The sequence below is a fragment of the Xiphophorus maculatus genome, chromosome 8 (assembly GCF_002775205.1).
Source record: "Xiphophorus maculatus strain JP 163 A chromosome 8, X_maculatus-5.0-male, whole genome shotgun sequence".
In the NCBI taxonomy this organism is placed as follows: Eukaryota; Metazoa; Chordata; class Actinopteri; order Cyprinodontiformes; family Poeciliidae; genus Xiphophorus; species Xiphophorus maculatus.
The window spans coordinates 21,736,952-21,764,622 of NC_036450.1; the positions used below are offsets into that span (position 1 = coordinate 21,736,952).

Genomic DNA, 27,671 nt, shown 5'->3' on the forward strand with positions numbered 1-27,671 from the left:
GTAAAGACGGACTGCATGGCTCCCAGGCCTGAAATATAAGATAAAACGAATCAGACTTCATGTCATAATCGTGCAGCACATCTCTGAATGTAGTCCATATTCAGATGCTGCGTTTTCTCCCCGCCGCCCGTCAAGAGCATAAAGGGATTCATTTGCGTTACTGGCATGAAATTAGAATTTTTGTTGTTGTTGTTTTTATTCCTGGCATGTTAGCTTAACATGACTTGCATTATTTATTAAAATAGTGAGAGCAGTTTTTAATTTTTAAAATTATCTTTAATTAATACATATCAGATACGCTTTCAACTTTAGACGAAAAGTCACATGAGCGGATGGGCTGACCTCAGCCAACGAGAGGTATTCGTCTCAGATTGACGCTCGAGACCCACTTGCTCAAAACGGCCGTTGCCATGGCAACTGCAGTTTTTTGTTATTGGACCTTGTATATCATTGTGTTTTACTGCTGTTGCTGGGAAATGAGTCGGGCGGCTTGCTCTCAGTCGGAGACGTCTCTCAGCAATGGGGAAGAGGAGGAGGAGGGGGAGACACCGGCATGCTGGCAGGATTTCACACTTTTTATTGATATTTTTCTTTGTTTTTAATATTTTTAATTTTTAAATTTTTTTTTAGACCTTAAAGCGTCCGGACAGAAGCTCAGTGCGTTGATGAAGAAAGACGCCGTTTAGCGCAAGGACGCAAGTCCTTCCATGATTATTCTGACTCATATTTATTCACCAATAGTCACACGTATAAATACTGCATCTAATGTGGGACACTCATTAAAATACAAAGAACTCTAGGGTACAGCTTGTGCTCCCCCCTAAAAAAACAATCATGAATGATGCAGAAGTTACTGAAATGTAAAATTCAGTTTTAACAAGGTGTCACACAAGCATTGATGGTGACTGGAGTATTTTGATCAGCTCTCTGCGCTGGGATTCGCAGTGTCAGGTCTCAAACCCAGTCAGGCAGAGCTGTTCTCCGAGGAGGTTGGAAAAATGAAAACGCCCCGTTGCATCAACCATATGAAATTGTCTGTAAAAGCTCTCAAGGAGACTAAAAAAGACCGAGGCGTGAATAAGTCCAAAAGGACAATTCCCGCTATCTGTGGGCGGGATTGTGGGAACGGAGAGATTAGGTGGTGAGAAGTGTGTGAACATGGCGTCTGGGACGATAACTGTTGAGAGTCGTGGGATCGCCTGCTGAAGGTCTCACACCGTCTGTGTTTAAAATGGCCTGGCAGAATTTACAGTGCAGTTCCCAAAAGTGTTCATAACCTGACCGCCCTGAAAACACCGTCCCTCCTGGCAAAAAAAAACAAAAAAACGGGATAGTAACATCAAGCTGTTGGGATAATTTCATTCAGAAGAGATAAGGAAGTTTGTCAAAGTCAACACACACAAAAAAAGCTACAAAGTGGTGGAATACTCAGAGCACATGTTTAAATGGCCTAGTCAAAGTCCAGATTTAAATTCCATTAGTAACTTTTGGCATGACTTAAAAGTTGATGTTCCATCCAATCTTTGAACATTGGGGGATTTTTTCCCCCCTGTTCCTTTGTGGTGGTCCGTCACACAACATTCCACTGAAAACAACGTGCTAGGAACCATGTCAAACAAACAAACAAAATAAAAGTAGATGGTTTAGTAAAAGACAAAAAGAAAAACTTGAGACATCAATAAGCGGCAGAAATCGAACATAATTAATTATGCAAGAAAAAAGAACAAGGAGACGGCTCATCCGTTCCTGCAGCCACATTTTCAAAACAAAAACAGAACAAAAGCACAGCCTTCTGCTTTCCAAAATTCGTGTTATAGATTTAATAATATAACAAATGAAACACAAAATTACATTTTAAACAACAACAACAAATGTATAACTTATAATCATGTGGCTCTGGTATCATGTTTAAATAATATGAGAATAGGAAAAGATGCTAATTTTAGTATGTGATAACAAATGCTTTAAATAATTTCATGCCATCCGATAAAAGTTGCATTATGTTAAAGTAAATATTTTCTAAAAAGAAAATACAAATACTTAATCATATTGATTGAAACTGATCTAATCTATTGTGACAAATTGTTAACTACGTTGCCATGCTTATAAGTAGTGCAAATATCCACAGTCAAAAAATATATATATCAATGTGCCAATAGATTAGAAAAAAAAACACTGTTGGTTTGTTGCTAGGGGCTTTAAGAGTAAAAATTATGAAAATCCCTTCAGGTTTCAAAGATGCTCCATCCTCCTGAGGACGAGGGAAACCTGCCGCTGTGTCGAGCTGCTCCCTGTAGACATGATCCACAAATACAAGCAAATTATGTTGAGAAAAAACAGATGAGCTCACACATTAACCACACACAGCAGGTTTCTGTCCCCAAAGCGACCCGCATCCACGCTGACATCACACAGCGGCGCATTGTTTACGGCATTAATGATGGATGGAGCCGTTTATGGATTTTAAAATGTATTCAGAAATGAGGGCCGGCAGTGTTGTCACAAGATCACAACAACCTGAAGGAAGCTAATAAAAAGAAAGCACGACTAATAGCGACGGCCTCTTGTGGAGGGCCGACTGCAGTTTCTGTAGGGAAGTCTGTCTGGATGTAGTCGGAGCTAAGAGCGGTGGGATTGTGATGTGACACTGACTTCTTTCATAAGTTCATAATCATAATTTTTCGGCCATTGTGAGATTTACTGCGTCTGGTTTCTTCTGGTACAAAATGATGACGCACGTCGGTGACACAAAAGCCAGATAAAATACGACATGACTGCTCAGATTGCAGACGCCTTGAAAAATATTGGATGCGTATCAGAATTAGCACCATGTATGGAAGCGGGGGTGAAAAGATTTCAAATGGGGATTGCATTTGGGCACAAAAAGTGGATTTGGGTCGTATTTCCCTGCTGTTTAGTTTTGAGTACATTTGTTACCATCTCGGCTTACCACTGTGCATCGGGAGAAGTTGGCGTGGGCGTAAAGCAGGACGGCAATGTCGTTGTGGCCAGCTTCTAAAGCAACGGACAGGGCCGAGCTGTCATCCTGTTGGGCCAGAGAAAAACTCAAGTTATAATGTTTTAACATACAGACAGAGTTGTCAAAATTTTGCCTAACATAAAAAAATTAAAAATCAGTAGAATTCCGTCACATTTACGTCACTTTAACAGGATTTGTGGGAACCTTCTTCTTCTCAGCGTGAAGCCAGCGTGCTGACAGCAGCTGTTGGAGGAAATGACTCACGCTGTCAGTCAGGGTGGCATCGCAGTCGGGCTGCGCCAGCAGCAGTTTGACGATGTCGGCGTGGCCGTGCTCGCTGGCGCACATCAGCGCCGTGGAGCCCTCGTCGTCCTGGATGTTGACCTCTGCCCCCTGCGCCAGGAGAGCCCGAACCATGTCCAGCCTGCCGTGGCTCACAGCTAGCATGAGAGCCGTCTGACCGGCCTGCAGGGAGAGGGGCCTCACTCACAGAGTTGTGTTTATGATGGCAGTGAATGTAGAGAAATGGCCTTTTAATATTGAGCTGAACTCTGAGGGCATTTGGTCGCACTGGATTTTATTTAGGGGGAGTTAAAGTTCAGTTATTTAAGTTAGAGAGGCTAAAAATGAATGATTAGAATTTAATCTGTAAAATTACTTTGTGTTGGATCTGTTCCACAAAATTCCAATTAAACACCGTTTTTTTTTCCTATGAATACTTTAATATATATCTAAATAGTGAGTAAATAAAGCTTCTTTAGAAGAGTAAACTAATTTTGACTACAGATGATTTTGCTGCTAAGTGAAAGGCTAAAAAAAAACTGAAAGGATTGCAATAAAGCAACTTTAAAAGACAAATTCTAGTAAACAGTGCCAATAAAATGTAGATGCGGGGACAAGACATACAATCTAAAAAATATTCAGTGTTTCTTCTTTTAAATTTTTTATAATGTAATTAAACAATAATTAATTAAACCCTCCCCCCCCCAAAAAAACACATTTGATTGTATTTCTAAATCTTTATCAGACTCTTTGAATTAGTCCGGAGCCGACCTGGATGGCCTTGGCGTTGACGTCTCCCGTAGAGAAGAGCTGCTCCACCACCCTCATGTCGTCAGGACGCTCCACGGCGGCGAGCGCAGCCAGCATCACGGGAGTGTAACCCGCTGCGTTCTGCTGATTCACGTTGCACACCTCTGTGGCGAGAACATTTTTATTTATTTTTTTAAAGTTAAAGTAAACGGCAACATAAATATGCTACAATACTCTGACTCAATCAAGTTTCAAAATGCAGCAAGAAAAAGTGTGAAATCTAAGTAGACGGCAATACGCTGTTACACTGGCAGATAATTTCACTTATAACAAGATGTTTCCCCCTTGTTACAAGTGAAATTATCTGCCGGTGCTTTTTCATTATTGTAATATTAAGGAATTACCGCCTTAAAACAAGCTCCCGTATCTTGCTGAAAAGTTACAAGTTAGTTATGTTCCATTTTAAGGATACTAAGATATTTGCACTAGAAACTAGACCAGAAACACATTGTGAGATTTTGTGGGGGTTTTTGGCGGTGTATGTATGTATAACCGTTTTCATAACATCTACTACAAGCAATAATTTATAGACACAGCAGAAAAGCTAAACAAAACAACAACAACAACAACGCGGCTGCAGTGTGACAAAACAGTTTGCTAAAGATAAGTTGATAATATGAAGCATCAAACGACCTTGACACATCCCAGCTTCTCGCATTTCATGAAGGTCTGGACGTTTGCCAGTGACGGACGGTTGATATTTCACTGCCAGCCTTTTCCGAGAAACATAATAATTATGCTCACTCAGGAGCATGATTGATGCCTGCATGTGACATTGAAAAATAATTAGTTCTTAATATATTTATGCTCCGCACTTGCTTGTCTCAAATTGATTGGCTTTTGCAACCTGCAGCAGCAAGGTTGTAAATCTGTCTGCCACTTCCACTTACATTGCAGAGGCCCTGAATGGCCTCGCCTTGAGTTTCTTAGCAAGTCAGTCAAAAAGTCAATCAGGGCAAAAATAGAAGACGATTTATACCACTCTATGCAGAAGTTAAGAAATTGCTTATGAAATGGGACATAAATTTCATGGAAAAACAGGATTTGGAGTCCAGAGTGCAACTTCTACACAACAACTTGCAGAATTATTAATACCACTACAACTCTTTCATATTTTGTCTCATTAGAACCATAACCTTCCACGTATTTGTGCATTTTTCCTATTTCACGATAGGCAAACACAAAGTTCTACATATTTGTGAAATGGCAGAAACACGATTCGCAAAAAACTGGAAAGTTTGGCACGGCTATGCATTCAGTCCCCCTGATTTAATACTTAAAAGGAAAAAAAATGTTGATCACCATTACAGCTGCATGTCTCCTGAGATTATGACTGATTAGACGGAGAGTGTTTGTGAACAGCGATTATTGGTTTATACCACAGATGTTGAACTTGATTTGGGTCTGGACTCTAACTAGGCCCTTTCCTTGGTATATTGAGCGGCGCTTTGAATGATCAATTGACCGCACTGGATTTCATTTTTGCAGTTATCAAAGCAAAGGAAAATAAGCATAGAGACATGCCACAATTTAAGATAAGAAAAAGCAATTCATTTTCTATACACTTCAGTTGTAAACAAAGTTTTGCTATCCAAATTATGAAGTAAACCATATAAGAATTAGTACATATCAGAGTAGCTTTGTACTGAAAAGGAGGATTAAGATGGTTGAAATTCACATATACTATAATACGCCTGTAAACGTTCAGCCATGTAGTGAAAATATGGATTCATTGGTAAGGTTAGCTTTTAAAGAAAACATTTATGTACCTGCATCAAGCAATTTCTTGACCACACCAAAGTTGGAGTGAGACACGCTGTAGTGTAGCGCTGTGTTTCCATTGCCATCAGCCATGTTGACTACGTGTTGCAACACTGAGGGTGAAATCATCCGGAACGCAGACAAGTACTCCCCTACTGTGTCAGGAGCGGCCGACTTCTGGCTGGAAACGGAGAACCACTCTTGCTGGAGCGAGCGCAGGCAATCCTGCTGCAAGGGAGGAAGGAGGAAGACTTAGGAAAATAACCGACATATGTCTGAACACTTTCAGGATTTGTTTCGCAGAGCAAACCAGATTTTGGATCAAAAAGTGACATTTGGTTGGCATGCGACTGAGACAAACCAGACAAGAGGCCAAAAGAACTGATGGATGTGGAAAGATGAGATTAAAAGATGCATTTGAGAAAAACTTCAGACGTGCTGATGAATCTCTCCTCTTGAACAACATACCAGTTCTCTGCTGGACGTGGCCGGGTTCTCGCTCAGGTGCATCTTTAAATCTTGGCACGCAGAAAACATCCTTTCACTTAGATTGCATCTGAAAAATAGCAGCGTTGGTTTTGGTCAGAAGAACATTTCACATGAAAATCAAGCTGATGCTGTTTTATGTTGTTGTTGCTGTAGAAAGTTTGTAACACCCTAAAACTCACACAGATACTTTCTCCATTACCTGTGTTGTGTAGGCAATTTCAAACTGCCTTTTGATCCTTTGTTGGAGCCATCTTTTCCTTTTTTTGCTTGCCATCCATCTTGGGAAACCTTTCCAAAGGTGTCGCTTCCTCTCCCTTCTCTTTCCTCGTGCTCGAAAGCGGATGTCGGCTTCAATCTATCGAACCAAGGTGATGCGTAAAAGCTAAAGTACACCTAAGACTGAATTAATTCATCACCCCCGTTTGAGGACTCCAGCTGTAAAAACTTCCTGGAAGTTAAAAACTTACCCTGCAGACACCTTCATAAATTTCATGCTTTTCCTGTTGCTGCTGTGGCACTGGTCAGTACCCTGTTTCTTCATGGCAGACCACGGCTTAGAGGCATTAGCTGACCTGTCTGGAAGTAAAAACACAGGCCTTCACTCTTACGATTTAACTGCATTCATGAACGTCCATTGCTGACATACAAAGGCAGTTTATCTCCATTCAAACTCCCCAAAAGGTTTCATCCAAGAAAAAAATAACAGCAGCCTTAAGCCTGTCTGTTGGTAAAGTGCAAACATTTTGAATAATGTTAGTTTACATCTCTCTTATGTAATGTAATATGTGTCATACTGTGCTTTGTGCGGCAGAATAAGAGAATTTTATTTTCTAAACATGAGTCAGCTGCTTTACCTGACTGAGACCACTAAAATGTGAATGAACACTAGGGCTGAAACGATTCCTCGAATGATTCCAGTACCTCGATTATTAAAGTTCCTTGAGGAAAATGTATCTGCCTCGAAGCTTCATTAAATTCCATTTTGTTATTTAGCGCACCGTGTTCCGGCCGGATTATTACTTGCGTTGCGCAGAGCTCTCACTTCCGCCTGAGTTGTTGACAAAAGTTAAGTGTTAGCAGCATAACGTCCAGTTTTCAAGTTTGGCCTGGGAGGATTTTATTGATTGATGATAATGTCTGGATCTTTTGTCGTTTTTTGGGGGACCAATGAACATCTTTAAAATGACTGCCGCGATGCCTGGAGTACGGCAGCTTTTCTCCTCCCGGAGCTGCTGCCTGGTGGCGGTTCAGAGCGAACAGCGGGGAAGAGCTGCAGGTGTATTTATCCAGGTGAGCGGATAGACTGAACACTGCAGGTGGCTGTGCATTAGATGATTAACATAAGTGTACCTTTACGGACGAACCGGAAAAATACATTTCATATCATCTCGGTCTCAACAAATGGGTGGCGGAAATCATCATGATGGCACGTAGCTGGTAGATGTGTTTCTGTGTGTGACGAACAAAGTTGTCAAATCCCGTCGCTAACATGAACACAGAAGCTGTAAATGTTTGGGCGAGGTGGGAGTTCATCTATTAAACTGACTGAAGATGAATGCATAAACCAAAAGCTGGAGAATAGACATTTTTTTATAAGAGTATTTGTGAGCCTGCCTCTTTATTATTGAATTGAGTATAATTTCAGATCTTTGTGAGCTATTATTGTTACGAGTTAATTTGCCAAACTACGGAAAGGTAAGTGTTAGGGAAGCTCAGCTGTGAAAAGTTGGACTGATGTTGATATGCGGTAGAAATACTGCTGTTATGTTAGATTTACCATTGTATTACTTTATCTTTTTTTAATCCGATTACTCAATTAATCGTAAGAATAATTGATAGATTACTCGATTACTAAAATATTTGTTTACAACAGCCCTAATGAACACTTCACTTTATTTAGACGGTGAGAGAAAATCGTGTACCACAACATATGCTGTACATTTTCTCTTTTAATATAGGCGGTCTAAAACCAAAAAAGTACATCTTTGACATGTTTGTTGTAGGTTTATTGTCAAATATCACAGCAAGGTTTGTATTTCATTCGTCATTTGCAGCTCCTTGTAAAGTATTTTCATCTCTTTCCATTTTTTGTCGATAACCTCTAACTCAATAACTCACTATTTATAAGAGATGTATATGATTGACCAAAATCAAACAAAAACAAAAAATTATAGATTTTTTACCATTTTTTCAAATAAAAATCTGAATCTAAAAATGTGGCATGCATCAGCCACATTTTTGGCTGCATTTTTGGTCAGCTTTGCACCAGTAGAGTCTGAATTTTTCGCCTAAACAGTTCAGGTTCAGTAAGATTGGATGTGGTGCATCAGCATGACGCTGCTACTAACATTAATGACCAGAGCGACGGTGTGTTCGGGGTGCATACTTAGTTTTCTCACACAGAAGGGATTTTTTTGTAATGTAAGCCAAAAAGTTCATTTTTGGGTTTCATTTGAGAAGAGCACATTGTTCCACATGTTCATTTTACCTGCTACGTGGATTATATTAAAACTACAATTAGAACTTGGCAGAAATCTTCTCTAGATGTCTGTTTAGGTGAATGACCAATGATGGATTGAAAAATGCTCTACGAGATGTTCAAAGCCTGAGTATAGAACCCATTTGGATGAACTGGATTTTTTAAAGCATATCACACTAATGGAGATTTAACCTACAGTATATGAATGTGACACTCCTTAGATTGTTGTATGGAAAATATTTTGAAAACTGTTTTTTTTTGTTTTCCTTCCATACGTTGTGATGGTCTACCACATAAATGCCCTCATAAGGTCCATTGAAATCTATACTGTAGATGCAATGTGTCGAAAGCCGATAATTTCTCATAGGTATGTGCTGTATTGATCTGGATCTTCTGAGATTTTGTTTAGGTCTACACTTCTAATAATCATGCATTACAAAACAAACTCAGTGAGTCTCGGTGTCATGTAATCGCTAAAATTCTTCCACGTCAAGAAAAGAGAGAAAGCATTTCCAGACACCAGTTCCTCCTACGAAGCCCTTTTAATTTTAGATCCAAAGCCACAAACTGCTATGTGGGACATGACGGATTCCAAAACCAAATATCATTCCAAACATTGCAAGTGCATGCCACAGGCCAAACCAAAGGGAGCCACATTCCCGGATCTTTAAACAGCTTTATACTGCACTGTGAAAAATCTTTAAGCCTGACTCATTAGCATTGGACATTGAGAGAGTTTCTAAAGAAGATAAACCTGGGACACCCAGTGTGGGATATACGTAAACAGAAAGAACTCTGCTTGCCTTGAACTGCGGAGGCTGCTTGTTGCTCTAACATTTTTATCATTTTCTTCACCTCTGATGCATTACCATCTTGTTGGGAGACTTCTGGGTGTTCTTTGGAGACATTTAAAGGCTGAGATGGGGAAAGCAAATCTGTGTTACAGTAGAGAAAACAAGAGGAAAGATTAGCATCAAAGTGACACGACTGATAAACAATGCATTTTACATATTAGGGTTTTTTAGAGGGGCTCTCAAAAGTGTACGCACCCCTGTCAAATTCCAGATGTAAAAAAATAAGATTATGATAAGTAACTTAAAAACATAAGGTGACACAACAGACAAAGAGTTGCTAGGAGGGACAAATAACATAAAAAAATGTGCAAAAATCTGGTTCTATAAGTGTGCACACAATTAAAATAGTACCTTCTCGAAATACATTTTAATGTAATTTCAGTATTTTGTCTTCTGGATCTTACATCTCAGAGTGAAATTTATTTGTAAGGATATTTCAAAACATAAGTGGCCCACATTGCTGTACATGTAAGGCAATTTAGAAGGACAGAATAGAAATGAAAAAGAAATGACGTAAAAAAAAAGAAGCAAATGCCAGAACACAAGTAAACATGGAACAGGACAAAATAGTAATGCAATAAATTACAGTGAATCTAATGCACATGAAATGCAGCTTACCTGTCCTTGTAGGATTTTACAAAAAAATCTAATAAATTCCTACAAAGGCATCAGTCAGAAGAAGGGCATAAAGTTATTCGGCCTTGTACTATATAGTGATGTAAAGATATTCCTCAATACTGGGAAAAAGCTAGGACCACAATGTTTTATCCAGAATTGCTGAAAACACCAGATGGAAACTGGTCAGGAAGTCTGACAGCAGCAGTGACATTTTCCCATGAGTATTGATTTTGTTCATCATGTAATCTTCTGTTTTCTCCACAATAAGATTGAAATTACAGAAGGAAAACAGCAGCATTTTCTTCCACAGAAAACACCCAGCCTATAAAATCTTTTAATACCTGGTGGGATGACGTGTTGTGGTTTGAACAGGGAAAAATGTGTACTTTTTGTTCTGTTACGGGTTTTCAGCTCTGTGCATCATATTTTTGATGATACCCAAAGTAAAAAAAAAATGGCAATGATCAGCATAATCAAGTTTCTCGATGAGTCCGAAGCAAGAGAATAGCTTCATCGCAAGAGAATAAAGGTTTTCAAATGGCCAAAATTCAGAACTAAATCTGAGAATTCTTACAGGATCATTCGAAGATAATCTGTGGACAAGAGTTGTCCTCACAACAAAACCTTTCTAAAGTAGATTAGAAAGACATAACCAAGTTGGGCGTGCCGTGGTGGCGTAGGGGTTAGCGCGACCCACATTTGAAGGCCTCAAGTCCTCGACACGGCTGTCGCGGGTTCGACTCCCGGACCCGGCGACATTTACCGTATGTCTTCCCCCTTTCCTGTCAGCCTACTTCATGAAAAAGGGACTCTAGAGCCCACAAAAAGACCCCCTGGAGGGGTAAAAAAATAAATAATAAAAGACATAACCAAGTTAAGCTGTGGCAGGCTGATAAACTCCAACGAAAGAAGATTGAATAGTGACATAAATCAAAAAGTGTCAAGTGAACTTTTAACAAAAGTGTGTACGCTCTTGAGAGTTGTTTTTTTTAATATGTACCAGAACAATTACCAACACATACTACATACATAAAAGAAATATGTTAAGCAATAAATTGGAGCCTCTATTGTTTTACCTGTTGGATGAGAGGTGAATCGATGTATAACTGCCTCTCCTTCTGTCATACTTTTGAAATTGCTCAGTGGTTTGGAGCTGGGGTAATGGTCACTTTGGTCCCCTGTGAGAAGGTCTCCATTCTCCTTTAAGAGCCTGTGCATCTTCTCTATGTAATGGTTCAGTTCGTGATCCCACTGAAATTGTGAAAACTGCTGGGACTTTGGCTTAGGTGCGCAAGATGACGTAGAAAAATCCCGTATCCTACCGTCGCCTACACCTATGCTCCTTGTCTTGATAGGGTCAGGAATGTGAGATGGTCCGGAGGCCATGTTGCGTGTTTTTAGTCCCACAAGGAAATTATCATAAATGTTTGTTAACCCAACACCACAGTCTCGGGTTGCCTTGTTCACTGTGTCTGGTGGTAGTTTTGAATAACACTCTGAATTTGCTGTATTTACACCAACTGTGCGGGTTTCCGTTGTGCAAATAATCCCTCCAACCCCACTGCCAACTGATATGGTCCGAGTGAATGTGTGGCTGGTGTTGGTGTGCTTGTCATGCTTGCTGAGAAGAAGTGTGTTTGTGCTGGAGTCATTGCTGAAGGTTTGACTGGTGTTGGTGAAGCGAGACACTGAACTGGATACTGTATTGGTACGCTGGGAAGCCGTTTGGGGCGATGCCAGTATTCCCTGATCGACTCTTCTGATTGAATCTGTGGTAATACCTTGGGAAGTCATTTCCTTTGACTCGCAAATAGTCAAGTCAACAGAGTAGGCCCCACAAGCCACAGAATGACACTTCACTTTTTCTTTCTGAAACACTAGCTTTTCTAGTGGTAGCTCTGTGTTGCTTTCGGCATCAGATAGCTTTATGTCTGTCCCAACTCCCACTGTGCTTGTGGAAACTTGTATCCCAATGGCTTTTTCACTGGTCTCCACTCTCTCCCTAATCTCCCAGTGGCTCATGGGAACATCCAGGCCTGTACAAATATCCGTCATTTTAGGCTTGCAAGATACCCCCACAGTTTTTGTTTCTGTTGCTTCACCGGTGCTGGCATCTTGAAACTCTTTGTGATTGCCAACTCCCTGACTTTGAGTGAACGGTCTTGCTGTTGTGCCTACACTTGCGGTGTGCGGCTTAGCAAAGCAGGACTTGTCAACACGGTTCCTGGCTCCTGCTGCCTGAAGTTCCAGTTTTAGACGGGTCAACTCTGTCTGAAGAGCTGATTCTCTTAACTCGGTTTCTAACTGGGAAATCCTCTCCTTTAAGGCAGCATTTAGTAGTTGCTGGGCTTCAAGCTCTGCTTCATGTTTTGTGTGAATTCCAAGACTGACTTCAGTCACTTCTGTTGCAATGGATCTGGTTTCTACTTGGTCTGTGTGCACAGATTTGTTTTCTTTTGAGGTTTTAGATGAAGCCATTTTCATATCAATGTCAGTTTTAATGCCAATAGAGTTAGTAGTATTTTTGTGCAATAGACTATGCCCTTTTTCTTGCCATGAAAGCATATGTCCTCCTTTGATGGTTCTTTCCAAAGCCTGCATCTCTTCAGTGAGTTCCCTGAACTCTCTAAAGTCAGTATAAACCTTTTCATTGGTGCCTTCGGACTCTGTTTCAGTATGCCGTTTATTCTCAAAGTCAATCCCATCTTCTCCAAGACATGTTTTCCAGGTCATGTCGTTTAAACTCTTGCTGTCACTCAGCTGAGAGACCAGCTGCCTCTTTTCTTCCTGAAGGACAGATATTTTGACTTGAAGAATAGGAATGATTTTCACCTGCTCCTCCAACTCCTTTAGCTTTTTTAGAGCCACCACCATCTGATCACGGACATGTTGTAGGTGCATAGACCCAAGGCTTGTAACTGGAGTATTTCTGCCAGAACTCTGTGGGCTCAACGTCAAGCACCCGGTGCTGCCTCTACTTCCGAGGGATGAGGTAAGGTGGGCACTCATGTCATCATCAGGCTTGTTGCCATTGTTGTTCTGATTATATGCACCCAGGCCTGTGAAGGGTGAGTGTGACCCAGAAGGGCTTATGCCTCCAAAACTAGCTAGTCGACGACGGGGAAGGGGTTGAGGTGGAGATTGGCTTATGTTTTTATGAGTCTCCAAGACTGTCTGTTCTACGCCAGGGCTTGGTATTTGTGAAGCTGCGTTTCTCTCAGTTTGTTGAGGTTTTGGTTCTGCGTGTCTCTGAGAGTTGCCCGGACCTCCACCCTTGGAACGCCTGTCATCCAGTAAGGAACTATGTGGCGGAGGTAACGGAGGTCGACCTTTGGCCGAAGAAGACATGCCCAGTAATCTCGTGCCATCATTGCCAGGCAATGACAGGGACTCGGCAGAATGCACCGGGCCACATGAAGAACCACTCTGTGTCTTTTCCACATCGTTGAGAACCCCTCTGGGCCTTCTTTTAAGGCTTAGGCGCTTCATAGTGATAATGTTTTGGATGCCACCCAAGTCCAACGGATAATGGGATTCAGTTCCCTGGTATTCAGGAATACAGTCTTTGCTCTTTTGACCTGTTGGGCCAAGAGTCGAGCTTTACTTTTCAGAAACGTGTAAATACATTTCTAAAAACAAATAAAACTGAAGGAACACAAGTTTATGGGATAAACATCTAAGTAAACAGTACATACATAAACTTTTTTGTATTTGGTTCCAAATTTACTAAAAACTACACATTACAAAACAAAAATACAGCTTTGTCCTTACCTCAGCACGATGTGCTCCTCTATGGACATTGCTACGCAAGTCAAAAGCCTACTTCCAACATGAACTGCTTTTGACCATAGTCTCCTTTAGCCTATCCCACCAGAGGAGGGACACAGGAAGACTTTCCGCTCACACAGGCGCTGTTTTGAGCAGCCATTCCTTTCCAAAATGCTATGTCTCTTTTCATAGACTGAATCCACTCTATAATTACTGCAAAAACTCTCCCTCTAAATGCCCAGCCATTCTCTGTCTTGGCAAGTTTTTAAGCCACAGACATCCCCCAATTATTTTAGACAGTGAGTAAACAAAAAGTAGAGCAACTACTTGAAACAATACCTTTGCAACTTATTGCATTTGTGTTTAATTTTCTAATGTTGCCTCAAACCAGAGGATTTCTAATTCTTGTAAGCTCAGAATACAAATCTGTAATGTAATACCTGAACACCTATGAAACACATAGACATGTACAAATCATTCAGAAACGATTAAGAACTGTAACACTTCAATAATAGAAAATCAATAGTTACCTGGCACATTTCTCAGGATATAATTGTTTTGAGCCATAATGTCCGTTTACGTCCAATCCAACATCTGCATGTAAATACTGTTCAAAGAAAGAAACGGTACACACACTTTGCTTTACATCACAGTTATTAGTCCTTTCTCTCACTGCCTCACTTTTGTGTCCACTTTCTCTCTCCAAGCCCAGGTTCAATAACAGCTGACTGTACAATGCTTGCATAGAGGTAATGCAATACCTGGCTAGGCTACATGATAGCTAATTCTGCAAAACTCCTCTGAGGAATAGGCTAAGACTCATGGCACAACTTCCATATCAATTTCTCATCAGTAAGCAGCTGCTGTTCTCAGTATTTAGAGGACTAAAGGATGTCTCCCCTTCATGTATATTCTTGCTTTTGTTAAATACTTAGTCAAAGACTGCAGGGAATATAGCAGCATTTCTAAAAATGTAAAACAAGGAACTAATGTGAATTAATTAATAGTAATAATAAGTGGGCATAGGGTTCATTGGGTGAGAGGTGTGGCACATAAATGTTAGCCAGCATAAAAAAAAAGGCAAATACTGACAGAACCAGCCTTTATGGTCGGGTAACTAGGTTTGTATTTTCTTTCATTTGTCATTTCTTTTGCATGCAAGTCTGTGTTTCTATTATTTAAAATTTCCCTTCAGAAATACTTGCCAGCTAGAAAAACTTGCTCAGAGAGTTTTTCCAAAACTCTCTGAGCAAGTTTTAAAGGAAGCACAATCACATAGCTTGAATATCTCTTGTCTCTTTTGGGTCAGGTTTTCTGCAGAAATGCTAGAATGATTAAATGTCCCAAATATATTCTTCATATTCAAGAGCGTGCGCAGAAGTGAGAACTGTGAATCAAAATGTTATATTTAGCTTTAAAAAAATCATAATCCTGCCTGTGATGATCATTCAAATTTTAAACAATGTTCACATGCAATATTTATAACCATTAAGCTGTTATGATCAACTTTTTTAGATACGTGTCAGTGTGTCAAAAAAAAACCTCTTCAGAGTAGTATTTTTTTCTCTGCTAGTTGAGAAACTTTTTAAAGGAGCCTTCACTTCAGCCAGTGAAGGCAGAAGTCTAACAATAAGATTTGAAAGTATAATAAACCCTCTCTCTCGTAAGGTTGTAAGGGATGAATGCTGCCTAAACCTGATGCCTTGTGGCCATTACGAACTACTACCATGGTTAAGTTATGGCAAACACACCAAGTTTAAACCACGGAAGGACAACCACTTAAAATTAGAGTTCTCAGTGAAGCTTGGTGCCTTTAAAACTCACCTGCGTAGCAGCAGGAGCACAGGATTGAAACTCGCGGCTCATTAGTGTGAAGCAGACCATAAAACTCTAGTTTTTAAATAACTCAGTACCCAAGGAAAGTCAAACAGCGGCGTCAGTGTGCAGAGGCTACCCCTACGTTGTCGCATTTCGTCTTTTCACCTATGTTTTTGCCCACTAACCCTCACCTTAACAAAGTTTTCTCCCCAAGCGGATAGGTCCGTCACTGCGCCTGCGCAGACGACAAGGCACTGCAGGCAGGGAAGCATTTCATGTGATGAGCGATGGTTGTAGTGAAATATTCATCAGTTCTGTTCTCATCTTTGATTACAAAGCATGTATTATCTTTATAGCTCTGTTGTGAGACGATATGGTCATCTGTACGATGGGGAAAATTAAAATTTCCAAAAATAAAATCCAGTTCTATGTTACTCTTCTAGTCTGATTAGAAAATAAATTGTTGATGAAGCTCGTTTGTCAGATTAAGAGCACCTTGGAAGATAACAATTATTAAGCAGGTATTAAGCATATTTTTAATTTTATTTTTTTATTTTTTACCCCTCCGGGGGGTCTTTTGTGGGCTCTAGTGTCCCTTATATGATAGTAGGCTGACAGGAAACGGGGGAAGACATGCGGCAAATGTCGTCGGGTCCGGGAGTCGAACCCGCGACGGCCGCGTCGAGGACTCAAGGCCTCCAAATATGGGTCACGCTATCCACTACGCCACCACGGCACGCCCCTTAAGCATATTTTTAATCAAGGTGCAGTTTTCATTTGTGTGAAAATAGACAAATGTGTTTTTATTAGCTGTAAGAAAATGATACATTTTTTAAAAATTAATAGTTTGAACTCATCAGTCTGTCTGTAATTAATATATGAGGTGTGTTTCCTTTCGTGAATTGAATAACTAAACTCAAAGGACTTTTCATTGTTATTCATATTTACTGAAGGGGCCTGGAGTAAACAAATAAATAAACAACAACAGCAATAATAATAATTATTATAGTAGCATATGATATATTATTTAGATATTATTTCTTTATTAATTTTTACCCCATTTATTCACGTGTAGCACAGTTACGTTCCACGATGAACAGCGACATCGTGTGGACAAGTTTTGGAAATGCTTTTTTTTTGGTTTTCTTTTGTTTTTAGCATTTAAGTATGGCATTTTTTGTGGGATTTTTTTTTCCAATTTGCAAATTTTACCTGCTTTAAAATTTGTCCTGCTTTTATCTTATTTTTTTTAAAGATTGGTTTCTACATTTATCTTGCTTGTTAAGTTTATTAAAATCCCTTCTACAAATTCACTTTCAACCAGATCGTGTAAAGACCAGTCATTCATTATCTCATGGTAGCATTTCTGGGGTCGTCTTAAGTTCAAAGCAGATTCCTCGCCTGTTTTGTGATGAGACCTATACCCAAATAACCTTATGATCTATGTAAATGACGTATCCTTGCTCCATTTTATCTATTCATTGCAAATAGACGGTTCAGTAAGCCGATAATCTGCACACCGAGAAACCATTCTTTCCCAAATGCACCTCGAACTTTAGACTTTTTTGGGATCATTCTGTGAAAAGCAACATTAAGCAGTTTTGCAAGGCTGATTGAAAAAAGTGCTGACTTTGGGATGCCTGTGGGTATACATTCAGTTACTGTCAAAACATATATCAACTTATTTAGTTTGAATCAAAATGTGTGCTTTATTGGCAAAACACTCTTTTAATTGTTCAATATCTACAACAGCTGCTTTAAAAAAAACACGTCCACTACCTTTGGACTTTGCTCTTTCAGACACACAATCACAGTGTTGATGAAATCAACCTCTACCTGTTAGACATGTCACTTGTGATTGGCTGGAAGAGCTGCACGCCCCTCCAACATCTCCTATCTTTGCTCTAGAGTCCACTTTTAACGCTGGACACACTCTTTCCTCGGCCCCTTTGAGCATTAGGTCGCAGTCCCAGCAGGCCAGCCAGCCAGCAGAATGTCCGATAGAGGAGCTTTCGACACCAACGTGGTGACCCTCACCAGGTTTGTTCTGGAGCAAGGCAGGAAGGCCCAAGGAACGGGAGAACTGACAACCCTGCTGAACTCCATCTGCACCGCTGTCAAAGCTATTTCCTCTGCAGTCAGGAAGGCTGGGCTTGCTAACCTGTGAGTAGCACTCAGTATTTTATTCAAAGCAATAAAGTATTGCAAAAATGTGCATTCATTTCTTGTAAACTCTTACATTTTTGCGATTTTAATTGCAGTTATGTGTCCAATGAACCGGTTTTAGTCAATATGAGAGCATATTTAAACATTGTTTTAGTTTTCTCTGATAGGAGGGTCAACATGAAAGTCAGCATGCAGTTTACCTTTGGTCAGGGGACAAGTTCAAACTCTAAACATGCCGCACACAACCCCTGAGTTCAGAGGTTGAGGACATAATGGATTATCCTAACTCATTACTGCAAAATATTTTGTTGTGTTTTGCTTTGTTTCCATCATTACATCACAATCAATATTTGATTTATTGTAAAAATTCAGCTTTTGCTGTAAAGATAACTCCTCTTTTCTCCGTGTGCAGATATGGGATCGCTGGAAGCACCAACGTGACGGGCGACCAGGTGAAGAAGCTGGACGTCCTGTCCAACGACCTGGTGATCAACATGATCAAGTCATCCTTCACCTCCTGCGTCCTGGTCTCAGAGGAAGACGAGAAAGCCATCATAGTGGAGCCAGATAAGAGAGTATGCGTGTAGTTATGTTTGTCAGAAGATTTCGTTGACCTCCTCTTAATAATGATAACAGTGTTTCCTGTCTTTATGAAGGGAAAGTACATCGTCTGCTTTGACCCACTGGATGGATCTTCCAACATCGACTGTCTTGTCTCCATTGGGACAATCTTTGCCATCTACAAAAAGGTCAATGACTGTTTAATTAGAAATACATGGAAATATATTATGTCATTATTGTTTGCAAAAAGATGCAAGAAAATGCAGTCGTGGGCCTTTTTTAAAGACATGTTTTAGACACACTTGCATCTAAAAACAGCAATTGATGCTCGCACACAGTGGGAACACATGGACTGCTCCACATACTGTTCAATGTTGGTCTTGTAGCGCCTCCTTGTGGTAGAATAAGGTAAACGGTTCAGCTGTTGCTGTTATTCTTTCCCAAAGAACTATAAAACCATTGACGTACAGTAAATATTACAACCCCAAACATCAGTGAGGATCATTGGCAATTTTTACCTGACAAGTCGACACAAGCTGGTGCATAACTCTGAGGTGAAAGAAAAATTATATTGCTTATTCATTTTGAAATATTTTTTTTTGCAACTAAAAAATTGTGCCGTGCGTTTATTATATTCAACCTCTCTTACTCTGGCACGTCTTGATAAAATCAGTGGCTGTTAATTGCCTGTAAACGTCATCTTGTAAGTTAGCAGTCCAGCTGTGTGCAATTTTATCTCGGTATAAATGTTACCGTTCTGATTTGATGGAGAGCATTTGTGAACACTAATAGACTGCTTTCTAATTCGGTGACTTCTTAAGGCAATTGCTTGCACTGGATTTTGAAGGGCTATTAAAGTAAAGGGAAGAGAAAACAAATGCATGTAACGCTTCTCCGATTTTTATATGTAAAAAGACATGAAAACCATATGTAAATAAGAAAAAAAAAACTGAATGCATTGTTGATATTGATCTGTCTTTTCACCTACATATAACATGGATTTCATTATTCCCCTGTAGAATATTGCTCTTTCTTGGGAGTAGATGGTGTTATACGAATGTTAAAAAATACAGCTTAGGACTTTATAGCCTTGTGCTATAAAGTCATTTCATTAACAGTAGTGACCCACTTGTTGCCTTGCAGAGTTTATGAGTCAAATAAAAAAGAAAAAACAACTGAAGCTGGATGGAAAGAAAAACAAATGGTCATTTAAACAGATTTTACGTTCTTTTTTCCTTGTTCACTATGCGGCTTACTTTCATATAAGGGTTTACATGCTCTTCTAACACTTATGTCTGTTTATGGTCCTGATTAACAATTATAAATATTCTAAGAGCATAAAATGCAGATAAATACATTGTTATTACTTTGTAGTGCTAACTAACAGTGTCATGGAGGACGTTACTTAGCTAATTCCACAGATTTTCGAGCCTGAAACTTGATTAATTTAGGTTTGATGTGTTGTTTCACAGATCCATGTTTTGACTTAACAGGTAATTAAAACACAGAATTAAATGAAGTACATGCTCCACGGCTTTAGCAACATAACTGTGGCGATTTTACAGACCAGGTTGACAGAACCTTCAGTTTATACTATAGGAATGAGGCTTGACTTTGTCTAATTTGAAATTGTAATGGTTTTACATCCCGTCAGCCTTTGAAATTTTCCTCGGAAAATGAAACAAAAGCCTAGATTTGTCTAAATGTCCAGAACAACGTACGTGTTCATTAAGTCGTATTGGTTTTCCCACGTCTCAGCGTCATTTTTTGAAAATTACCCCCCATTTTCCACAGACCACAGCTGGCGAGCCATGTGAGCAGGATGCCCTACAGCCCGGCAGAAACATCGTAGCAGCTGGTTACGCCCTGTACGGCAGCGCCACAATGATGGTCATCTCCACTGGGCAGGGCGTGAACGGCTTCATGCTGGACCCCGTAAGACCTGAGATCTAACTGCCTCTTTGCCGTTCCTCGACTTCCTCCAGCTTAGACGAAGATTGGACGACTGCACCCAACACTAAAATGTTGTTTTTTTTAACGACGCTTCTCTTCAGGCAATCGGCGAGTTTATTTTGGTAGATCGAGACGTGAAAATCAAGAAGAAGGGTAAAATCTACAGTTTGAACGAAGGGTATGCACAGCATTTCTATCCGGACGTGACGGAGTACCTTCACAAGAAGAAACACCCCGAGGTAAAGCCAATGCAAGCACAGCACACCCAATGAGACTCTGGTAATCATAAACCGATGAGATATATTTATATTTGTAACAGATACAAAGTTTGAACTCTGTGACTCTTGTAACCAGGACGGTTCTGCACCGTACGGCAGCAGATATATTGGCTCAATGGTGGCAGATGTTCACCGAACGCTGGTGTACGGCGGGATCTTCCTATACCCTGCTAACGACAAGAGTCCAAAGGGCAAGGTGAGGAAGCAGAGATTCTGAAAGCAAAAATCATCTTCTTCAGGTAGTCCTTGTTAAATTGATTAAAAACCCAAGCAAAGCCAATTGTCTCGTCTTTTTTGTTCAGCTGAGGCTGCTGTATGAATGCAACCCCATGGCCTTCATCATGGAGCAGGCAGGAGGCAAGGCCACTACCGGGTCAGAGAACGTTCTGGACATCCAGCCCACCAACATCCACCAGAGAGTCCCTGTCGTCTTGGGCTCCCCTGACGATGTGCAAGAGTATCTTTCCATCTACAAGAAGCATAACAAATGAGGTACTCACTCCTTTACCAACACTCAGAAAACCATGGAGCAGACGTCAACGAGATCACCGTCACATTGCTCAAATCTCTTTCCTCGCCTCTCTGTTCTTTGTCAGGTTCCCTCCAGTGGTCATAACTCATGTCAAGGCTGATAAAACAACCAAGATACAAAACATCTGTTTTGTTGTTACCCAATCCCTGGGCTGCACTGATAAAGAAACCAAACCCTTCCCACTGGTGTTGCAGTTTGCTGTTCTCAGAGAAGTTACCCTGTATTTTTTTAAATAAAACAATCACATATCACCGAATTTCCTAGGTGTAGTTTCTTTGTACTGAACGTTGTGTAAGTAATGACAAGTTATCCGTCTGTCCGTTTACAGTCCCTTCAATCTGTCCTAATAGAATACGTTAAAATTTGTAGTTATACTGTGAAGAAACGTGACAAAGTTCCAAGCTGTAAGAATACGCCTGTAAGTCACTGTACGTTTGAGAATACTCTGATTTTTGTTGAGGGAAAAAGAAATGTTAATACATGTTTACATACTGTAAAAAAAAAAAAAAAAAAAGCAACAGATACTTGAAAAAGTGGTTTGGTGATCGTCACAGGGAAACATCTGCTCCTCTTCACAGACATGAACACTAATTTTCTCTGACATAAACCTGGCTGTTGTGCTATGATGTAAAATAAATACGGTCTTGTAGCAAAAAATGCAATTTTTATGAAATTTGTGTAAAAATATGTATGAAATACCCCACTTTGTGCCCATGGGGAAAGGATCCAGTGTTGAATAGGTAGTATTTGGAGATCATATTTTTTTAATAACTTAAAATCAAAAAACCTTTTTGTTTGTCAATATCTAGAACATTGCAGAATAGTAGAACACTAATTTGTGCTATGAAAGACTGTTTTTTTTTGTTTATCTTCTTTTTTCTTCATTAAAAATGAACATCTGAACAACATCTCATCACTCTAATGGCAGGTAACTCTTTTATTATGGATAGAACAATATGTGCCAATTAATCAAAATTCAGACGAGATCATTTTCATAAATACCCCCCCAAAAAAACTTAAATGTTTTTATTTGTCAAACTAAAGTTGTACATTTCTGTGACACGAGTTAATTTTGTAGTTCAGAATCCATCACACTGCTAATGGCTTTGAGAAACCAGAAACGGCCCGATGAGCTCTTGAAAATAAAAGCATTTCTGAGTGTTGCCATGAGACCGTTGATGAGTCATAAAAGACCTACCCGGATAAACGGCAACACAAAACTCAGTGTTGACTCAAAAGACCCCTTTAATCAATCGAGCTCATTTACGGAGCATAGAACAGAACAGCAAAGCCTGCAGATGCAGACTTTGCTATGCAGCAGGCTGCGCTTTTAGCTTCCAAAAATAGGAGGGGGGGGAGAATCCATCTGATAGGTTTTTTCCACATAAAACACTATTAATGACTGGAAATTACACCGAAATGCAAAAACAACCTAATACTTCTTTTTATTCCTCTGGTGACATTAAGCAGAATGACTCATGTGAGAGTTTATGTCAATTGAACATACATGTCCAGTGTTAATTGGAGACAGGAAGCTCCATAGTTCTGAAAGAACCATGTGTTTCTGGAGACACGCAGACTACAGAATAATTAATGCAGCTCCGGCACAGTGAAAGGAGTCCGTTTTTTCCCCTCCCACCATCCCCTTCCATCAAAAACGAAGCCACTTCCATTTTTTTTATTTTACTTTTTTTTTAAAAATGTCTTTGTCAGTGTCAGCGCTTTGGAGCCGCAGAGCCCAGGAGACACACACACACACACACACACAGACATTTCAGACACCCTTGTTTATTTCAATTTCCCTCAGACTCTGTATGATTATAGGGTGTGGAGTCAATATTTATATTTACAAGAGAAGCAAAAGACAAGTTTGCTTTTCCCTTGCTACTGACTGTGGCCTGCTTGCGTGTGCTTTTATGGCTGCTGGGATGCGGAGCATGAAGAATAATCACCTGATTGTTTTTTGTTTTTTTAGGGGGGAAAAATGAAATGAATCGAAAGCCTCGATTTAGATTTCAACTCCAACTGGGCTTCAATGTTTTTTACTCAGTATAAACCGTTTATTTACATATAATCAAGTGTGAACATTAGGACATTCCATATGAAGAAATGTCCACAAACTGATGACTAGTCTTTTTTTTTTATGTTTGAAGTGTAATTTAACTGCATGTAAAAAATAACCTTGTTTTACTCATTTAAACTTTAGTTGAAATAAGTTCAGGGAATATCACAGCCATCTATTAGCATCTTATTTCATTGTCTTTGCAGTTTTCCGTTGGCTTGTGTGCAATAACTTTGCTGTAATTGCGAATCTCGCTAAAGCAACACTGCCCCGGTCAGCGTCATGCCAGTACCTGTCATTTCATTTCGTATTCCCACACTGTCTGACTGATGCTCAGCCCGTGTCCCAGCAGGCTCTGTTTGCTTTACACCCTGATGAAGAGCGTAACGGCGGAGCGCCTGTGCTGCGTCTGCAAGGCGTCGCTCTGCAACACAGACAGCCGTTCCCCATCTCCAATACCAGTTTTCTTTTCTTTTGTTACTCGACACTCAGTGGTGATGATGCCAAAACATAGTATGTCTGCAAGCAGGAACCAACAAAGCGACAATGTTCTAAAACAAAGCGCGCGACTTCAGATGCTGCACAGTGTTTTGACCCTTCCAAAAAGCTTTTCCATTCTAAATATTTACAAAGACTAATCTTCTCCTCATTTTGCAATGTTTGAGCCCTTAGTGTCTTTTGCTGGGATTTTATAGTGTAATGAACTACCGCAGGAAGTCCATCATTGCAAAGTGGGGAAAAAAAAACCCTGTGGTTTAAAGGAAAGCGATGCAAAGGCTTTCAGAATTTTTGTTTACAAAATAGAAACCTTAAAAGTCACCGGGGTGTTATCCGATTAGTGAAAAGTCAACTTTTAAATATCATCTCTTTTTTTCTTTTTCTGTTTTTTTAATGAAGGCCTCAGAGATTTGTTAGAGGAAATTACTGAAGAAACACATGAAAGTGCACAAGCAGACAGAGCAGAAAGAAAACAAAATTGTTGAGAAAATGTTCAAATCAGTGTCTGGCAACAAAATTGTAACCTCATCTAATCTCAGGAAACACTGAGGGTCAAACAAAACCAAAACTGAACGTTTTGGCCTGCATGTAAACCAGACAGTAGTGTCAGCCTCATGCTGTGAAGAGCTAAAACACAAGGCGATGCTTCAGAAGACCTGTGACAACAACCTTTTGAGCGAAGTTTCTCTGACCTAGTGAAAGCCGAGAATGAAATCCAACTGAGAATTTGTGGCAAGTCTTGAAAACTTCTGTTTCTGACTCGCTCCATCCAAACCGACTGAACTTTAGCTATTTACAATGTGTGTTGCTTTTCAGTATCTCTTTGTCTGGTTAAAAAGAGCAGCACTGACTAATGTTCACCTAAACATTCATTCTCTGCGGCCTCTTCAGAAACCCGCATAGCTTTCGTGTCGATAGCTGTGTTTTCTTAAGTTACTCATCTGAAGCTAACGTTATGATTCTGCATTTTAGATCTGGTTTTCTTTTGTTTGACAGAGCCGCACCGTGACATAACACAGACCTTGAAACCTTTTATTTGACTAAGACGTAAACTCTGGTTCTCCCAGACCACCCAGACACCGAGCTAGCTGCTAATCTAAATATTTCCGTAACCTTTCAGCCAGAAAGTATCCACGTTTGTACCTGTTGTCACGTAACTCGTCTTTATGGCAGAAAAATTTATCAGGGGAATGAGAAAATTTGAAAAAAAGATGCGATCCTATTATGTATTTGACAAAAGACAATACAAGTACTCCCCTATCTAAAAAAAAAAAAAAAACGTGGCTAATGTTTGAATGCGGCATGATGTCAGTGTCTCATACTTGAACCCAAACTGGTGGATTTGTTTGATCCAACTGAGAAGGAATTTAAAATATTTCGAAATGCTTACGTTAAATCTCCGTGTGCGTCCAAAAACCTGCGTAAATCTGTCGCGCACTGAGAATATGCAGAGTGGTTTCCTGCTGTAACATGATGTGTAGCATGAAAAAACTCAACATGATATGACATTTGAATGTTTTCTTCAAGACTGGGATTCTGCAATAAATGACAAGCTAAGACTGCATGTTTCTTTTATAGTTAGTAGAGCTGTTGCCTTGCAGCAAGAAGGTCCTGAAGGTTCGATTCCCGGCCCGGGGTCTTTCTGCACAGAGTTTGCATGTTCTCCCTGTGCATGGTGGGTTCTCTCAGGGTATTCCGGCTTCCTCCCACAGTCCAAAAACATGAGTGTCAGGTTAATTGGTCTCTCTAAATTCTCCTTAGGTGTGTGTGTGTATGGTTTTGTCCTGTCTGTCTCTGTGTTGCCCTGCGCCAGACTGGCGACCTGTCCAGGGTGAATCCCGCCTCTCACTCGGAACGCAGCTGGAGATAGGCACCAGCACCTCCTGACCCCACTAGGGACAAGGGTGTTAGAAAATGGATGGATGGATGGATGGATGGGTTTTTTTTTAAGCTACACTTTCAAGTTCCAAGTTGTCACGTTCCTGTTTCTGCTTACTTCATTGTCAAAATTGAACTAATTCAGTTTTGGTAACTCCTTTCCTTTCCTTTCCTTTCCTTTCCTTTCCTTTCCTTTCCTTTCCCATGCCCGTTTAAAAAAACATATTTATCTCCCCAAACTGCCGCCCACTGCCTGCCATCATGAACTCGAGCCCTGAGACACGCTGTCCCTGTCGCAGCCAGAGTTTTTGCCTTAGGCAGCATGTTTGGATAAATGCATACATGTGGTTACCGTCTCTGAAGACAGGCTAGCCAGTAAACTACAGGCTTCTCCCATGTCAGCTAAAATACGGGATACCAAATGATGCTCCTCGATATGTTTTACTTGTTTATGGTTGGATCTTTTCTTCTTTTTTTCTTAAAAGAATGTTGTTTCGGGGTCAACGCTCTTAGTAATTAGTTTTGCGAATTACTTACGGCACCGTCCTTTTGGAACATGTCTGCTGCATGGCGTTTTTGTGGTGACACATATTTCCTATTTGCAACGCCAAGAAGTGTTACTCTGGGAAATATCAGGGAAAGCACCTCAGCTGGCGTTATCTATCTGCATGTGGAAATGCTGACTAACAGACAAATGAGTCGACATTAATTGGAGACTGGGTATGAGGGGTTCCTCACAGCTCAGATTTAGGCCTGAAAGTGTTTAAGATGTATATCAATGAGCGCCAAATGTATTGACGTTTGTTTTGTTGGACGATTACGAGTGTTTGGGATGGATTGGCAGCTGGTTTTGTAGGTGACCACAGAGGAAAGACATGAAATAAATAAGCATTTTGATATAAATGAACTTATCAGACTTGGATAAAACCCAAGTTTGTGTCATTTGAAAGACAAAGCAAAACTACAAAAGCAAAAATCCGCAATGATAATGTAAATCTTGAAAAGATTACAAAGAATAAAATTTCTTGTTGCGAGGTTAGACCACCAAATCTGCTGTAAACCTATTAGTGTTAGAACGGCAAATTAAAAATGTAAGCCAGTACAAAAGATGAAGTACATATTTAAAATAGACAGAAATGCTCAAAAGTAAACAAATATATATATATATATATATATATATATATATATATATATATATATATATATATATGTGTGTGTGTCCTTTTGTTTTCTTTTTTTTTGCATTCTTTATTTGTTGTTGGGATAAAACGTAACATCTTGATGAGTTTCTTTTTTCGGTTTTGCTTTTCTTTATTAGAAGCTGTTGTGATTCAGGGATGTCTCGTCTTGTGAAAGAAATTGTGCTCTGTTTTTTTCTTCAAATGCAAACACAAAGTCATGAAAACGCGATTCCCAAACAGAAACATTTGGGAACTCTGGTCCAAAATTTGCTTTTCAGGAAAAGTTAATACGAGTTGCTAGTTTCTGAGCTAAGCTAAACAGGATCTTCTTCCAACTTGTCCACAGTTTTCGTTTTGGCTCTTCTGCTTACCGTCCAGGCTGAGATGTTTTAATGTTTGCAGACACCATATCCATTTCCCCGGAAGAGCCGCTCTCAGTTTTACAGGTCACAAAACGACTTGTAACCGAAAAGAGCAACAGAAAAAAAATAGTAAATTAGAGCTGCTTGATTAGGCCTGTTTTTGATTAAAGCGCTAACAAATCACAAGAAGCCCTGAAACACGTACTACCCCCTCTTTCTGTTGGCCTCTCGGATGTTGGGCGGTAATTTTATTTCTCTGTGCTGTGAACAAAGGCTTCTCTGTGTTGACATGCATGCGGTGACATATCCGTCCCTGAGCAGCCATTTCTTCTTGAAAGGAT

General features: G+C 40.0%; 2 protein-coding genes across 3 annotated transcripts; one reads left to right on the plus strand and one right to left on the minus strand.

The window, feature by feature from the left end:
* Positions 1-639: 639 nt before the first annotated feature.
* On the minus strand, positions 640-14,148 carry LOC102222717 (KN motif and ankyrin repeat domain-containing protein 1-like). 2 transcript variants are annotated; one of them, XM_023338813.1, is made up of 11 exons: positions 14,045-14,148; positions 11,350-13,851; positions 9,605-9,736; positions 6,790-6,898; positions 6,522-6,677; positions 6,302-6,389; positions 5,842-6,058; positions 4,034-4,176; positions 3,245-3,445; positions 2,951-3,046; positions 640-2,291 (listed from the first exon to the last, which is right to left on the minus strand). In XM_023338813.1, exons 2-11 carry the CDS (start codon positions 13,760-13,762, stop codon positions 2,226-2,228), a joined length of 3,621 nt encoding a protein of 1,206 aa, XP_023194581.1. In that variant the 5' UTR covers positions 13,763-13,851; positions 14,045-14,148; the 3' UTR covers positions 640-2,225. The 2 variants fall into 2 exon arrangements, with proteins under 2 accessions (XP_023194581.1, XP_023194580.1); XM_023338812.1 differs by having other exon boundaries at positions 643-2,291; positions 5,842-6,061; positions 14,045-14,147.
* Positions 14,149-17,778: 3,630 nt separating this feature from the next.
* LOC102219418 (fructose-1,6-bisphosphatase 1-like) lies at positions 17,779-21,863 on the plus strand. The gene is made up of 8 exons (XM_005808599.2): positions 17,779-18,022; positions 18,438-18,600; positions 18,682-18,774; positions 20,381-20,521; positions 20,641-20,778; positions 20,894-21,013; positions 21,120-21,309; positions 21,414-21,863. The coding sequence occupies exons 1-7, from the start codon at positions 17,853-17,855 to the stop codon at positions 21,306-21,308; spliced, it is 1,014 nt and encodes a 337-aa protein (XP_005808656.1). The 5' UTR covers positions 17,779-17,852; the 3' UTR covers position 21,309; positions 21,414-21,863.
* Positions 21,864-27,671: the final 5,808 nt, after the last annotated feature.

Excerpts from the sequence above, each read along its gene's own strand:
- LOC102219418 (XM_005808599.2), top strand. The coding sequence starts at position 17,853 with ATGTCCGATAGAGGAGCTTTCGACACCAACGTGGTGACCCTCACCAGG. Across the intron at positions 18,775-20,380 it reads TCTTTGCCATCTACAAAAAG|ACCACAGCTGGCGAGCCATG; the intron begins GTCAATGACTGT and ends CATTTTCCACAG. Across the intron at positions 21,014-21,119 it reads ACAAGAGTCCAAAGGGCAAG|CTGAGGCTGCTGTATGAATG; the intron begins GTGAGGAAGCAG and ends TTTTTTGTTCAG.
- LOC102222717 (XM_023338812.1), bottom strand. The coding sequence starts at position 13,762 with ATGAAGCGCCTAAGCCTTAAAAGAAGGCCCAGAGGGGTTCTCAACGAT. Across the intron at positions 9,737-11,349 it reads ATTCACCTCTCATCCAACAG|ATTTGCTTTCCCCATCTCAG; the intron begins GTAAAACAATAG and ends ACTGTAACACAG. Across the intron at positions 3,446-4,033 it reads TCAACGCCAAGGCCATCCAG|GCCGGTCAGACGGCTCTCAT; the intron begins GTCGGCTCCGGA and ends CTCTCCCTGCAG.